A 16,845-nucleotide genomic window follows, 5' to 3' on the forward strand; every position below is an offset into this window, starting at 1 on the left:
CCCAGAGCAGTAGTTGGAAATCAGGACCAGCTTCCCCACCAGAGCAGAGTGGGGGGGAAGAGTCCCAAGGATCGGGGCCAGTGCATTCCCCACCAGGGAGAGAAGATAAGGCAGGGCTGACCACACCTCCATCGGAGAGTCAGACAACGGAGGGGAGGTCAGATCCGGCCAGTATCCCGGAAGAGGGAAGCAGTGACAGAAGTAGTGTAACGGTCAGGAGAAAGGTCACTGGGTTGGCGCGAGAGGCAAGTTCAAATGTACAGGAGCGCGGGACAGCAGAGAATGAGGATTGGGAACCGGGTCCTAAAGCCCGCCGGAGGGAGGGGGAGGAGCTAAGCGACTCAGCGTCGGAGGAGTCCAGAAAAGGGAATGCCCCAGCGGGCAGGAGGACCCAGAGGAGGAGAGAGCAGCGTAAAAGGTGGAGCAGGGTTAGGATCTTAAACTGGTGTCATAGGGGAGGAGACTCAGACGGTACTTCGCCGGTCTAGGGTTAAGACGTAGAGCTGCGCGATGCGGCTTTGAAATGGAAACTGAACCTCAATAAAGACTTTTGTACATAACGACAGCCTAGCGTTGGTCCTCTGTGAGCTGGGACCTAGGGGCAGCTCTGACACATACGCTCCAGGTTACATACGCTTCAGGTTACAGACTCCACTAACCCAGAAATATTACCTCAGGTTAAGAACTTTGCTTCGGGATGAGAACAGAAATAGTGTGGTGGCAGCAGGAGGCCCCATTAGCTAAAGTGGTGCTTCAGGTTAAGAATAGTTTCAGGTTAAGAACGGACCTCCAGAACGAATTAAATACTTAACCCAAGGTACCACTGTATATGAGGACTGTCCCTGGATCAAGTGACTTTTCTTTTTTTAAGTTTTCAAAGCTCTTAACCCAGTTCAAGGCTGTCGCCTGACCTAGCCAGATGTTTAACTGAGAATCAATCACAGTCAGTCCATCATTTGAAAAATAAGACTTTGGAGATGTCTTACCCAAAAATGGCAACCAGACATTTTAAGGAGCCATTTAGCACCCAGCTTATATATGAGTTTCTAACACTGCTAGGTGTACAACAGAACTGCCCTAGGAGTAGGGAAATGTAGTAGTTTTCAGTAGTTGCTAAGAGCATTGCAATCTGCAAGAATAAGCTATCCGTTTTTACCACTACTTTCCCTTTTAAACCCCCAATTTTTTTATTACTTTGGGAAGGCCAATATAATGCAATGGATCTCCTAGGAACCCCATGATCTTAGGATGTCGTTAGCCTAACTACATACAGCAGTTTATAGTTGGTATGGGCATAAAACCATTATTCATGCCAGATGTCTATATGAAAACCTGATGAAACAAGTGGCATGTTGAACTATTTGAAACGGAGAATTCACTGCTTCTTTCATTACTGTTGCTGAACTCAGTTTTATTCCTTTGAATAGGCCTATTCAGCTGAAGAGAGGGCGCGGAGGGTGGGGGGGAGACAATTTCTGAGTTCATTCTTTTGTTGGTAACTTGACTCCTGCCCCGAAGATTAAAATGTCTCCATTTTGCAAGAAGCGCTACGAAGGACAGATGTCACAAAGAACACATAAGCTATTAATTAGTCAGTCAGAAAGTACTGGCTTGCACACAAGAAGCAGAAAGATTAATAAATTATATCTTAGAAAGAAAAGACAATGTTGAAACATCAGCAGACCACAACACTATCGCATGCAAAGCCAGGCGATGCCTGCTGCATTACAAAACCAACAATCAGCAAAAGTTGCCTTGTATGTGGGGAAGGGGGTATTAAATAAGCATCTAGAAGAAACATTTTATAAGGCTTTCAAGTATTTCACTGCCACTATTTTGCATCATTTTTTATGCAGGAGTCATCAAGGTGTATTCTCATGATCTAATCTCTGAAAAAACATTAATTAACTGTATTAGTCTTTGAATTAAGAGGGATCCTATTAAGAGACGCTTAATAGTACCACTCTATTAATGTTTTTAAATTAACTGTTTTTAATTTTAAAATGCACACAGTATATTTGCTAATCTGAGAAAATAAACCGTATCTAAATTAAAACATGCTGTGTAACACAGTTTCTTAATTACCAGCAGCTAGCAGAGCTGCATTTCGGCTAAGTGTAAATTAAATTCCCACAAATAAGCATGTTCCCGAAGTTTAAATAAATTCTCCTTTACATTACCTGCATTCATGAAGTACCATTAAAAAAAGCCTATTTTGACTTTCAAGATTCATACTGATTTTTATGCAGAAAGTTCTCAATTCTCATAATTTCTTTCTGTCTCACTGTTTTTGGATGGGCTTCAAGTTCACTTACCTGCCTCCCAGGCAGACAATTCACATTTACAATATTTTTGGAGGTTACAGAGAATCAAACATAGTAATACTTCACATTCAGCATAGCCGCCCCTCACGGTTTCTAATCTCGCCACCATGCTTGTCTGCTCTAATAATCACCTTTCTCCTCTTTCCTGCTTTCTGCACATTCTGGCTGCTGCAAGAACCCATGAGATTTCAAAGACCCTGTTCCAAAAGCTCCATCACCATCTGATGGAACTAGGTACCAACTGTGGACTACTTTCACAGACATGGTAACCTTTAGCAGTCTGCACACAAATGAAAAGCATAAAGAGCTGGATTCATTCAGTGTGAGCTATTCCCTCAGTGACAAGAGGGGAGAAAAATATCAAGTATGTCTAACAGTTCACTCACACAATGTCCAGTTATCATCCCTAACTTTGACTATTCAAAGTTATAATAAATGAATAAATAACAAAACTGCTTAAATAACTGTTTTGATATCAGGTGAAAGGAAACTAAGGGCCACTTTACAATGTTTTTTCTTCCACTAAAAAAAAAAAGGACACACAATCATAAAGGGAAGCTGCCTAAGTACCCACAAACTTTTTGGAACAAAATAGATCCTTGCAAATTTTTTGTTTGTTTTTGCATGTAATAGCATATACTTTCCCCCCGCCCATCCTAGAAACAGAAGAACTGAGTATATGCAGAATAAAAAGTCAAAAATATGTAATGCACAAATAATGGTGTGTATCTCTAAATAGACAAATTTCAAATAGTCACAAGATAATAACAGATAAAACCAAATTCAACACTATACAAGAGATTGCTAAAAGTCCACAAAATTACAGGGGCCTGTCTCCTAATCTATTTTAGGAAATCTTCATCAAGTCCGTTTACATGCAACTCATAACATGTGTGAACATTCCTTTTAAAAAATACACACAAAAAAGCCATGAAAAATGTGGGCTGAGTTTAATAACTTCACAGCAACTTTTCTGAATTTTCCGAGGAATGTTTTTGGATCCTGGGAGTCATTATGAAAACTTTCCCCAAGAAATACTCTTCACAGATTCACATGTCAACTACCAAGTGAGAGACCAAGTGACAGATTTACTCAGCATTCTCAAATACTAATATTCCAGCTGTGACAAGCCCCCTTTTAATATTTTTCATCAATGTTTAGATTTTGTGCCCCCTCATCAAGAGTGCAAGTTACATTTCATCAGTGAAGTTCTCTAAAATTTGCATATTACATATTCACTTTTCAAACATTCTTTTTTTAAAAAAAAAAAACCATTTACTATCCCAATCGGCTCAATTGTTCCCTTTCTTAATTCATTTGGAATAACCTCCTTTGAGGAGGGCAATGGTAGGGGACACAGGGGCTCCAGATATTGTTGTTCTACAACTTCCATCATCTTTGAACACTGGCCAGGCTGACTGCTGGATATGGGAGCTGGAATCCAACAACATCTGGAGGAAGGCCATAAATAGGCTCCTTACAAACTGATGTAGGGGAACCAACATCATCGTTCCATAGGAAGAAGTCCTGAGAGAAAATGGCCAAAGATGGCGTCTTGTCATAAGATTTGAACATACAGTTGTAAGTCCCAGTCTGGGTGACAGAGCACCATTCCTGCAAGGTGCAGAAGAGACCTTCCTTCAGTGACATCAATAAAATAGGAAATAAAAGAGCAAAAAACTGCACAGACTAGGCCTCTACATGTATCCATTGTATATTTAGCATTATCTCTCTGGTGGAACAGGGCTCTTCCACAATCACATGAGGATGGTGCTCTCCCTTCCCAATGTATGACACGGCCATTATGTGGAACTGGAAAAGCTCCTTTAAACACCTGATTCAGGTGCTATTAAGGCACACATCAAAAACCTTCCTTCCTTTTCGAATGAAGATCATAAGGAGAACAGGAACAGCAATGTGTGCAATAGCCCTCACTCACTCTTTTCAGACAACATAACCCCGCATTACTAGAAATACTATGAAAATGCCTGTTTGGAATCTGCACCAAAGCCATGCACCATTCCAAGTTTAATTTCCCACCTCCTTCTCTTTTGCTGCAGTTCAAAATTTTGTGCACACAGCAGCAGGTTTCTTGCACAAAGACTAGCCCCAAACATCTCCTAGGACTTCCTCAGCACCAAATAATTTGCAAAAACAAGACTCAGCAGCACAGCCTCTTGACTTTCATTTCATTTTTTAAGGTAAAGGTAAAGGTAAAGGTACCCCTGCCTGTATGGGTCAGTCGTGTCCGACTCTAGGGTTGTGCGCCCATCTCACTTAAGAGGCCGGGGGCCAGCGCTGTCCGGAGACACTTCCGGGTCACGTGGCCAGCGTGACGAAGCTGCTCTGGCAAGCCAGCACCAGCGCAGCACACGGAAACGGCGTTTACCTTCCCGCTATAAAGCGGTACCTCTATTTATCTACTTGCACTTAAGGGTGCTTTTGAACTGCTAGGTGGGCAGGAGCTGGGACCGAACGGCGGGAGCTCACCCCGCCGTGGGGATTCGAACCGCCAACCATATGATCGGCAAGTCCTAGGCACTGAGGTTTTACCCACAGCGCCACCCGCGTCCCATTTCATTTTTTACATACTGTTTAATACCAAATCAAGACTAAATAGTTTACAAAACAGACAGCAAATAAAATGCACATAACAAAAGAAACATATCAAGTGTCAGGATGGAGTAGCCTGGCCAACAAGTATCTGTAAGATGGGTGGAAGATCAGAGAGAGGTGGGTATGGTTTGCAACCCTCTGACCTCCCCACCCTTCACTCTCTCCTACCCATAACCACGTGAATAAAAGCACCATCCCTTCTCTCTTTAAACGCCCTTTTGCCAAGGCACATTTTGACTCGCAAAATATGCAACACTCACCCCACTAATACATACACACCACACCAGCTCTGTCTTACATCAGCTCCCAACTGATCTCCCTACTGCAATCATTCACACTGCATAAACACAAAGCATGCAGTACCCACTACTTATGGAAACACCTTTTCATTTTTGCACAAAGACAGTCTTCAAACTGACCTGGGTATTTGGGGCGGTCTTCAACAAAGTAGTTCTGTTAGTCCAAAGACATTCATCTGTGTAACTGGATGCCTTGTCTTCTCCTCTTCCCCTGCACTCCCTAAATCTGTTATGGGGTTTCCCCCCAACCCTCTGAAGCAGATTCAGGGAGGGTGCAGGAAGCATGTAGGGAGGACAGATTCTATTTTACAGACAGGAAGATCTTGCACTAAAAAAACCACTTATTTGGATAACGTCCTTGGAAACTACTCAGACTTGATCATTGCTCTTCCTTATTCATCTTGTGCTATTTTGTATCACTAAAGTCATACAGGCCAAAATGTGCATACTTTGTGCCAGTAGGCATATAAGGTGCCAGGTTTTCCAAACACAGACCAATTTTTAAGTATCAGCCTTACACTTCAGCATTTGGGTTCCAATTCTTTAAGCCAAGACTGTAAACCTGTGAGCCTCTAAGCCACATATAGTTGCATACTGGGAACTGGGCAGCTTTCTGCTTTGTTGCCTATGTTGGAATACAAAAATGGGCAGTTGTTGTTGTCAAGCATCCTGGTTTGCCACAATACATGGCTAGTGGACTCTCTGCAGCTTAGCAAATAATGGTTTAAGGTGCCCAGATCCTGCAGATGAATATCATTTGCAAAAAAAAAAAAACCCCACACCAAACCATGACATCATCAACTTCGGTGCTCTAGCCTTCAGCAAGATTCTATGGATAAGTAGTGCACAAGAAATTCAAATAAAGATTACTCACCACATTATAATAGCTTTTGCTAATTGCAGATGTATCAAATCCCTTTGGTGGACTCTTCAGGCTTCCTGATTTGGGGGAGACAGGTTTTTCTGAAATAGGGAATATATTAGCAGTAGGATGCAATTTCACAGCTCAGACACTAGAGGTCAAACAAAATGCTCTTCTTAAATCTTGTTGCAGCAAGGTTCAGGACCATTTACTTCAGCTATTTATTTACAAGCACGCAGCTCATTCATATGGATCCGTCTCGGCTTAGTAAACAAAGATATGAATGAGTCCTTTTGCTTGAGTGTTTCATGTTCGCAGAGTCTGTTCCATCAGCACACTGCGGTAAGCTAAGAAGTCTTCAATTAATAACAGTTCCTTGTTCCACTTTTAGAACAAGCCAGGATCTTAAACCACAATTTGAAGATTTTTTTTAAAGTCTGCCTTCTTCCAAACCCATTGTTTCCCAGTTTGGACAATACAGGAAACTGTAGTTGACTGAAAACGTACGGAGTTAAATTGCTGTGTAACGAGAAGGAAAAGCACTGAATATGGGTCATTTGTCATAAATCATAGCCTGGAGACTCTGGAACACATTATAGAAATTAACAGGTGTATGTTTAAAAAATGAAAGATAAGACCTGGGGCTTTACATTCCCTGCCACTGGTCAGTGAACCATCTTCACTAGGGCTAGGAATCCAAATGTGAAAGCTAGTAACTTGTAAACAAGTGTCAGAGCATGCGGCTGCTTAGCAGTCACCATCACATAATGTGTGGGGATCTTACGGAGGCTGCTAAACATGAAAGGAAATCTGTGTATCTGTATGCAATGCACCTAACCATATTGTCAATACACGTACTGGAGTTTTCAGAATAAAATCTCTCATTCAGTGCTTTGCCCTGATGTACAAAAGGTAGATTAAAGAATTTCACACTCATTTTTGTAGCTGGGATACACTGGCATGCATTGTCACAAATATATATGTTACATAGAAATCCACAAAGAAAATAAGTTTGGGCAGTTTATAAGCAGACTCCTGAAACTCACCATTTGATTTTACTTCTCGTACGTAATTGCTGGGAAACCAGCCTGTCTTGCCATTGTGAGTTCCTTCCCACCAGCCTCCTTCTTCCACTCTCGTAACGTGAATAATATCTCCTTTTGTAAAAGAAAGTTCATCTTCGTTGGTTTGTTGAAAATTAAACTTTGCTCTTACCACCAGCTGGTGGTTGCTGTTATCTGTCATATCCTAGAAGTGACAAGACAAGCGAAAACAAAGAGTTTTAGGTACTTTTTCAAAATGTTAACAAAATTTAACTGAGTGAGATGTATGAAAATCCCCAGTGCAGGATAATAAGACAGCTTTTTCACAGGCAGAAGAACAAGAAAGGTCTCCATGGTTGTACAATGGGTTAACCATGCCATTTCTATAACATTTGGGAGTCTAGGAACATGTAGTAAACAGTCATGGTCCCCAGGCACACAAGACAGGCAAAGGTCCTAGAATATTATGAAGCCCATGATACTTTCCAAGCTTATACTGTGAAACTTGGCATGAATTGAAAATTCACCCACCCGCACATATTTGCTGCAACATTTTCCAAACTGAACCTGCAACTGCGTACTGATGGAAAAGTTAAGTCAAAACAGATGCCTGCTATCACTTTCCTAGGAGTTCTTAGAAGAGCTCTTTCGTTTAATTTCCCAGCCTGTATGTGTGAATCAGTATAAGCTGACATCGCCGACTGATGCAAAACGAAGTGTATGAAAGGATACAAGCACTCTTTCACATCCATGGGTGGAGTCATTCAAAACAGACTGGAATAAAGCCAGCCACTGATTTTAGGATTTACAGCTGCCTTGACTAGTGGAAAGTATGCCGTACTTTCAGCTGCTTAGAAACTTCAGGAGTAAAGAGTACAAGACAGCCTTAAAAGAAGTGGCATGGCCACTTACTCAATTCTAGAACATGGACACCAATTCCTCCATCAGCTTGACACCAACCTCACCCTTTGCAAACAGTGTGAACAGTCATTGTTCGGCAGATTTGCCATTCCTGGAAATGCACGGGATACCTTGACCATACCAAGCTAACCTTCAAATCAAACACAGAGGCTATTTTTACATAGTTCTATAAAAGTTCACACAGTAGGAAGAAAGTGAGCATCAAATGGCAAGGACTGGTCATAAGAAGTGGGCCTCATTTTGTTCATTTAATTTATATCAGGGGTGAGGCACTGCAATGTTGCTGGACAGCAATTCCCACCATTCCCTTGACCAACAGCCATGTAGGCTGGGGCTGATAGGATCTGGGAGTCCGACAGCATCTAGAAAACCACTGGTCCTCTGAACCTGGTGCATATCATTGGTTAGTTGCCTTTCAGCAGAAAAACTCTGTTTGAGATGACAATCAGAGGAACAACATTTATATGAACGAATCTTATTTACTCTCACAGATTTTAATCACACTTCAAAAATTGGAAAAACCACAGATTCAAACAAAATCTGAACCAAGAAACAGGGTCGAATTCAACCACTCACTGATTAATCATGGGCCAGTCACTGCCTGATGACCTAATCTACCTCACAGGGTTGTTATGAAGATAAACTGGAGAGGGCGGGAAACACTCTGTTTCTAATATTTGTAATTCAGCTTTTTCGTTTGTTTTCCTACATCTAAATGATATTTTAGATCCAGATTTATTAAAGTCATGTGTTAGGGTCTTTAATTCAGCTAAGAGGCTTTCCCCCCAATATTCACCTTATCCATTTTTTTACATCTAGAGCTCTCGCATATACAATGTATCCTGGCTACCAATTTAATTGTGTTCCACATCAAGGGGTCACTAATACTTGGTTGAGCATTTTCTTCAAGAAAATATGGGATATAATTGTAATAAATAAACAAACTAGAATAAACCCTTATTTTTTCCTGAAGCAGAACAGAACTTGAACCATTATCCAGAAGTCTTAGCCCAAGTATGAAACAGAACAGAACCACCCGCTCCCTAAACAAAAAATTAGGTTACCAGGTTCTGACCAAAAGCATAGGTTGCTTCTTCACCTATGTATGTGTATGATTGTATTAATTAAAAAGTACAAATGAAAGAAGCCTTTGGGATTTATTTAGTACTTAGATAGTATGCTTTTAAGGTAGGATTCATACCCCTTAGCTGTAAAAGTTTTAGACCTATTATTTTGCTCTGAACTGCATTATCGTGTGCCTTATTTTCTCATCACACATTTTCTCGTGCGAACTGGAACTGAACGAATTCATTTGACATTGGCCAACTTGGTTGCCGAGGGCAGTAACTAGTGCTAGCCTCACTCGGAGCAGAACCATTAAAGTGAATGGGCATGGCTAACTTAAATAAATTGGTTTGAATGGGTCATTTCTAAGTGAGACCAATGTTTGACGCAACGCTGAAATTTAACTGGTTAAAACCTAAGCGGAAAACGAAACACAAATGTATCTTGGACACACCCCGTCCCCACCAAGTAAAGAGGTCTTTTCTTCCATGCATTATGACTTAAGATAGTGCACAGAATAATAATAACAATAAAATAGCACAACAACAACAACATGCTGCCCATTTGACTGGGTTGCCCCAGTCACTCTGGGCAGCATCTGATAACAAACATAGAGGAACTAGATGGATATGAGCTCTGTTTACAAATACACCATTTCTAGGACTCTTTGGCCACAAGTCAGTAGTTAAGCACACTTAAACCTCACTGATGCACTAGTGGGTTTAAGCAACACTTGACTTCTCTGAATTGTTGATCTCAACCCATGAATCTGCAGAATCTGAAAGCAGATTCCTCAAAACGTCACAAAACATATTTAAAGTCTCAAAGGCTTACGCTACAGATAGGTGAGAAGGCAACGATCAAGTATCTGTGAATCTGAGTCAAGCTTCTCACTTTGCAGCACTAATTAAGGAGAGTGAAAAGAAAAGAAAAAGAGAGAATAGAAATAGGTCAACACTTACCAGACTTCGATACTGGCCCTGAAAAAGTTTTGAGGTTCTGCTATGTAAAGATTGGGATCCCAGGGAATCAAAAGATTTTATTCGATGAGATGATGGCCTTGCACACACAGAATCACTTCCTAGCCCAATATCTGAAAAGAGATAACCATGAAACATTAGCATTTCAGTAAGGCACACATATATAAAGTTTGTGCTGGGGACAAGCATTTATATTTGATTTCGTAAAACAGAAGTGTAGAATTCCCAGAAATGTATGTGTAAGATGGCAATTACTTGAATTAACCTACTTCTATGCAAGACAACAGAACTATATTTTATCATCCCTCGGATCTGTAAAGCGAGTTGTCTTCATACGAATGTACTGAGTACCAAAACGGGAAGAGATGGGCCTGGAAAGGATCTCTGGACAGATGAAGCCAACAGGTATGCAGGCAAAATTCACTTCAAAAGCAAGTAATAATAATCACACCCCTCATTCCCCAAAATCCAACGGAATCCAAGAGGACATGCTTCCATATCCACACCAGGAGGCGCATTTGCATGCACGTCCAATTTACACTGCCTGTCCCTGATCCCAAAAGTGATATCATTACTACTGAAATGATGAGGATGATGTACCACTTCCATGTATGTGTCTCCTGATGGATCAGGCAAGAAATCCAGGAGACACTGGGTGGGAGGAAGAGGCCGGTAGGTAAAGTCCTCACTGTCTTATTTGGGAAAGGAAGGCACCAACAATAGTAGCAAAATAAACAAATCATGAAACATTTTCAGGGGTCTAAACTTATTAAAATGTATATAAGCCCATTCTTCCTATATTCAGGGAGGCACAACATCTCCACCCCCATCGTTCAGCCCGGACACCGAGATCCAGCACCGAGGGCCTTCTGGCAGTTCCTTCATTGCGAGAAGTGAGGTTACAGGGAACCAGGCAGAGGGCCTTCTTGGTAGTGGAGCCCACCCTGTGGAACGCCCTCCCATCAGATGTCAAGGAAATAAGCAGCTATCCTATTTTTAAAAGACATCTGAAGGCAGCCCTGTTTAGGGAAGTTTTTAATATTTAATGCTGTATTGTTTTTAACACTCGATTGGGAGCCACCCAGAGTAGCTGGGGAAACTCAGCCAGATGGGCAGGGTATTATTATTATTGTTGTTATTAATTATAGACTGATTATATGGGAATGTAAGTGCCACTGAATTCAATGAGGCACCTACAATTGAGCACTTAAATGCATCTTTATAATCTACTAGCCCCCCAAGTCCATTTGCAGCTCCTTCTCTCTCTGGATGAAATCCTACAACCATCCTAGACTATGACACCAACTACCAGGAACCAGAATAGCCTACCACAAAACCTATATCCGTAGTATATGGTATATTGTAGATGTAAACTGGTTTGAGAGCCAGTTTTGGAAAAAAAGTGAGTGATACATATAATAAAATAAACATTCAATTAGATTGCTTTCAAAGGGACTTCTGCTAGATTATTCCTCAGCTCTACTGTTATCCAACTTCAATGATGTGCACAAACACATCAGAGGAAGCCGGTTCTTGTGTTGCCACCCTCCGGACCTCACATGGGCTTCATGCAATAAAAAAGGCATTAACACAAATACTAATATTATGAACTGTTAGGTGTATGTTTGTGCATGCACACACATGAGTGCTTTAAGAGACAGTGACATTTATGCCCCATACTCATGGGGTATCAAAATCATTAGAGGTGATCCTATAATCAAAACAACAAACGTCTGGTACACACCACAGTATTACTAGAAAAATCTGAAAATGGGAAAATTGTCCATTTATCCTCTTAAAATGGAAAAAAGGGAGCATGGGATGAACACCAAAACAGACACAGTAGGTATATATTACTACTTAGAAAACAGAGGTGTTCTGTAAGGTGAAGGTAAAGGGACCCCTGACCATTTGGTCCAGTCGTGACCGACTCTGGGGTTGCGGCGCTCATCTTGCTTTATTGGCCAAGGGAGCCGGCGTACAGCTTCCGGGTCATGTGGCCACCATGACTAAGCCACTTCTGGCGAACCAGAGCAGCGCACAGAAACGCCGTTTACCTTCCTACCGGAGCGGTACCTATTTATCTACTTGCACTTTGACGTGCTTTCAAACTGGACCGAGCAACGGGAGCTCACCTCGTCGCGGGGATTCGAACCGCTGACCTTCTGATCAGCAAGTCCTAGGCTCTGTGGTTTAACCCACAGCGCCACCCGCGCCAAATATATTCCAAATAGTATCAAAGTACGGAAATGGGGTGCTTGTGCAGGTAACACTAAAAACCAAGCAAATTTCAAGCTAATGACTTGGGTGCTATCATCAACAGAGCTATTCAGCTATAGCTCATTTATTTAGTTAAGGAAGTATATTCAGCTCAAGGACAACTGGGGGAGTTGTGAGCCGGAGTGTCGCAAGAGCGGGGGAAGAAATGAAATGAAATAAAAATCTTGCTGCTGAATGGTAAATGCAGTGAATTCTTTTTTTAAAAAAAAAACCTGAAACATAGAAACTTTCAGTTCAGAGCAAAACAAACAAACAAAATACAGAACAGCAAGAAAATGAAGTAGGGAGAAATGGATTCTACTTACCTGCTGTTACTTTATTTAGAGCAACCAAGGAGCTAAGCACCTTGCTGAAGTTCTGTCCCTGATAGAGATCATTTGCATCAAACGTCTTTAAAAAAAAAGAAACAAATACATATTAAGTCATGCTAGAAAGAAAGCCACTGCAAGTTCAAAACCAAATTGTTCTAAAATATCTCAGCCAAGTTTTGAGCCGTTGTTTATTTTTTATACACATAAACGTGAGTTGCAAAGAGTGTACAACTTCTGTTTCGGTTGCGAGGACCACCTACCTTATTAGCTTCCAGGCCCAATTCAAAGTGTCAACCATGGCTTTTAAAGTCCCAGACATCATGCACTCTGCCTACCTGAGTGAACATCTCCTGCCACATGTGTCTCCCACACCCATAGACATGCCAAAGGGAATCGGCTGTGTATGCCCTTTCACACAGAACTGCAGGGCCACAGAACCACGTCTTCTCTGTTGAACAACCTCCTTATGGAATGCATTTCCAAAAACACCCCTACCTGGCCTATTTTATGCCCATCTTCCATAGGCCACATAAAGGTTCTCCAGAAGTTGTCCTTTTTACAGGCTGATGAGTCAACTGCGGTACAGAGGGGCAGTTCTGCCAATCTGTTTCAGCAAACACAATAGCCCTCTTCAGGCATTAGTTTCAGCGGGGGAGATGGGGGGGGGGAACCTTACCTTACTGTACACAGGATATATTAGCCAATCCTACAAAGTCACCCAGAAAGGATAATTTATTTTCCACATGTGGCCCTCTATCTCTGCTTGGACCAAACGAAGTTACCGTATTTTTCACCCTATAGGACACACTTTTTCCCCTCCAAAAATGAAGGGGAAATGTGTGTGCGTCCTATGGGGCGAATGCAGGCTTTCACTGGAGCCTGGAGAGCGAGAGGGGTCGGTGCACACCGACCCCTCTCGCTCTCCAGGCTTCAGGAAGCTCTCCGCAAGCCATGGGAGCCCGCGGGAGTTTCCGCCGGGCTCCCATGGCTTGCGGAGAGCTGCCTGCATCCCGAAGCCTGGGGCGCGCAGCGGAGCGCACCCCGGGCTTCGGGCAACTCTCCGCAAGTTGTGGGAGCCCGGCGCGACTTTCCGCCGGGCTCCCTAGGCTTCCGGATAGCAGCCTGTTCTGGGGGATGGGCTCGGGGGAAGCTCGGGTTTCCCCCACCCCAGCCCCGCACCTGGGGGGGGAAATAAAAACTTTTTTCTTTATTCCCCCCCCCAAAAAAACTAGGTGCGCCCTATGGGCCGGTGTGCCCTATGGGGCGAAAAATACAGTATCTGTTGTCTCTTTTTAAAGCAAAAATACAGAGCAGAGACTTGTCCTTAAGAACAGCCTGCATTCAGAATCCATACACATAAGGAAGCTACACACACTGAGGTTGCACACGCTTAGCACAAACAGGAAAAAGCCAAAGTGTTATTTTCCAGGGTACACTGTACTTTGGAAAATGTTTTTGCACCTGCATGATTGCTGGTGGGCACGGCCCCCAATTCCCCACGTTCCTGACATGAAGAGGTAGGGAATCAGAAGCAGGCCACACTGTGCCTGTGGCTGCAAGTGCTGAGTGCGCTGAAGGAGAATGTCCGACACTCTAAAAAAGCGCTCTGCATGGAAGCTCTCCAACAGTGGGACCCCCCTGAAGCCCTGTGCACAGACTTCCACTTGCACAACAGGGCTTCCTACTTCTTCCCCCTGGACAGCCCATGAAAGCAGCTTTTGGGGAGGCAGGAGAATGCCCAGAACAACCCATGAGGGAGAAGGCATCATTCTATCTCACAAGATGGAGTTTTCCATCCAGGAAAACAAGAACCATTGCCACGTAAGACACATTCCAGTCCGGCAAAAGAACTTGAGGAGGATGCAGAATGGAGCCAGCGAAAGGTATGGTCTAGGGAGAATCTTGAGGGCCAGACAAGAGGCCTGGAGGGCCACATTTGGCCCCTGAGCCTGAGGTTCCCTAGACCTCTTTTAAACCAAACATTCCCAAGAATATGCATTTACCGAAAGTCTTTAAAAAGCGAAAGGCATAAAAGTTGTTTCCAGCAGGAAAAAGAAAATGCCACTCCCTACCCCTCACTCCATCGTCCACCCCGGAGAGTTAAGTACCAACCGGAAGAAATCCAGTCAAAGATATACCAGGACTATTTTTCGAAACAGCAAAGTCGCAAAATAAAAATGGGTTAGGAAGCAAGAGAATCTATATAAACAGCACACAAGAGAAGGATTTGGCCTCACCATTGTTAATTCTCTCTCAACAAAAGTAGACTGCTAAACGTGTATCTTCAAAGAAGTCAAGAAAAACAGGATGTGAAGAGGCTTATGTTTCCTGCCAGTCTGAGGCTATCTGGGACGGTGGGAGCGAGTTGATTGGCCATTCCAACAGCCAGTTCATCATCGGAATAACACACGCACCTAGGCAGCGTTACTCAACAGGAAGCCAAACAAGAGGATGAAGGACAGGGGATTGCAGAGAGTAGAGTATATATGCATGTGTAATGGTTTCATGGAAGTGATTTCATGTCATCTGGGAATTCTCTTCGAACAGAACAGTAAGAATCGCCAACAATGTACCAAGGGGGTGGGGAGTCAACTTGTTTTTGAACACTCAAACATTTCTTTGCACCTCAGAAACTATGTGGGGATGCCAAATTTCATGATGGTATGCTCCGTAGCATAAAGATGAAAACAAAAATAGGTAGGGGAATAAGAGCAGCTGATTCGTGATGACATGGCTCAAGGTTCAGCCCACGACAGTTCGGTTCAAAGCATCAAAGAAAGCAGAGCTCGGGAAGGGAGCTTTCCACCAGAGACTCTGGAAAGCCACCTACGGTCAGTGCTGGAAATACCAACTGAGAGGCTTCCTAGATGCTTCTGACCATCTCCTCTAGTTAGCCAGTCAGAATAATCACTACCAGCAGGCCCCACCCAGTCTCCTGCAACTCTCTATCCCACAGAAATGGCTTCCACAGGGTGCAGACTCAGTTTCCCCAACCTAAGTTAATCAGCCCACCCTAAGCCAATCAGAACCATGCATTCTTTCTGTGGGTGTTTGCCTTTCTGAGTCTGCAGAGAGGGATTTGAAGAAAAAGCAGCAAGCTAGCCAGTAAGACTGTTTATAAACTTATTGTTCCGCTGGGTTTTCCCTGTGCAGAAAGAGCTTTTAAGCTGTCTCCCTTGCTTGCCAGGCAAGGCTCACTCAGCACGCCAACTCTGGAAGGGTAGGGATGTTTGCATGAGACCTCGCAGGAACTGGACAGCCCTGTGAGATCTTTCACCAGTGCGCCAAATCTGTGTGTGCCTTGCCCCCACCCCCCAAGCAAAGCAGAGCGCTAAAAGTTATTTTCATGCAGGCAAAACTCAGTGCAGAAAGAGCTTTAAAGCGTTCTATCTTCCTTGCATTTAACTTGCAAAATTTCAGCCAACCAGCCTTCAACTGCATACGGTTCGAATCGTGCAAATTAAATGTTTGTAAAATGCAATTGTACTGAAGACTAGTTCACCCAAGCACTTTTTTTAAATGGCAAACGCTGGCACAAGTTGATGTTCTGAGATACCGATCAGTTATCAGTACCACATACCCTGCTGATCATGTACTTGGCGCCATTTGAATTTGTGACAGCTGTAAAATGGAAGCCAACAACTTGCAGTCTACAGAAAATCAGCCTAAATGGCTCTGAGTCTCTTCTCACCATTATCTGGTATTTAAAGTACTATTGTTTTTCAAGGTAATAAACCATGTTCTCAAGAAACCAAGCCAAACACTTCTGATCTGCCTAGATGCAGAAAACTCTGTAACACACCATTTTTTTTTCATCTACAGAAATAAGAATACAGACGGTTTTGACTCTCAAGCAAACTTCTTCCCTTCCAGAAACCTGTGCAGTGATAGGTTACACACATATCGCCCGACCATCTCTTCTTTAGTAAAGGAATGCTTTCAAGTCTCTACCAAAATGAGAGTTCAATACTTCTGCTGTCTTCTCTTCTTCCTCTGCTCCCCCTCTCCTGTCAAGAATTCAATTTCTCCTGGCCCAGAACTGTGTAAGTGGATATAAAAGTATAAATGGGACAGAAAGCTATAACCGAGTGGCAGCCTAATCCTATGCATGTTTATTTGGAAAACACAGCAACATCATGAGGGC

At 42.8% G+C, this 16,845-nt stretch overlaps 1 protein-coding gene across 7 annotated transcripts in view; it reads right to left on the reverse strand.

Moving 5' to 3' along the window:
* ARHGEF7 (Rho guanine nucleotide exchange factor 7) overlaps window positions 1-16,845 on the reverse strand; it is an 87,885-nt gene that overhangs the window by 52,214 nt on the left and 18,826 nt on the right. For all 7 annotated transcript variants that reach the window (XR_013837854.1, XR_013837855.1, XM_079972590.1 and 4 more), the window contains exons 3-6: window positions 12,696-12,780; window positions 10,093-10,223; window positions 7,148-7,349; window positions 6,114-6,202 (exon numbers count right to left, since the gene is read on the reverse strand). Coding sequence is in view for 5 of the 7 variants with exons in the window: in XM_079972590.1 (XP_079828716.1) it covers window positions 6,114-6,202; window positions 7,148-7,349; window positions 10,093-10,223; window positions 12,696-12,780 (507 nt within the window). In the remaining 2 variants the exon portion in view is untranslated. The remainder of the gene's footprint in view (window positions 1-6,113; window positions 6,203-7,147; window positions 7,350-10,092; window positions 10,224-12,695; window positions 12,781-16,845) is intronic.

Source organism: Podarcis cretensis (assembly GCF_951804945.1).
Source record: "Podarcis cretensis genome assembly, chromosome: 4".
Classification (NCBI taxonomy): Eukaryota; Metazoa; Chordata; class Lepidosauria; order Squamata; family Lacertidae; genus Podarcis; species Podarcis cretensis.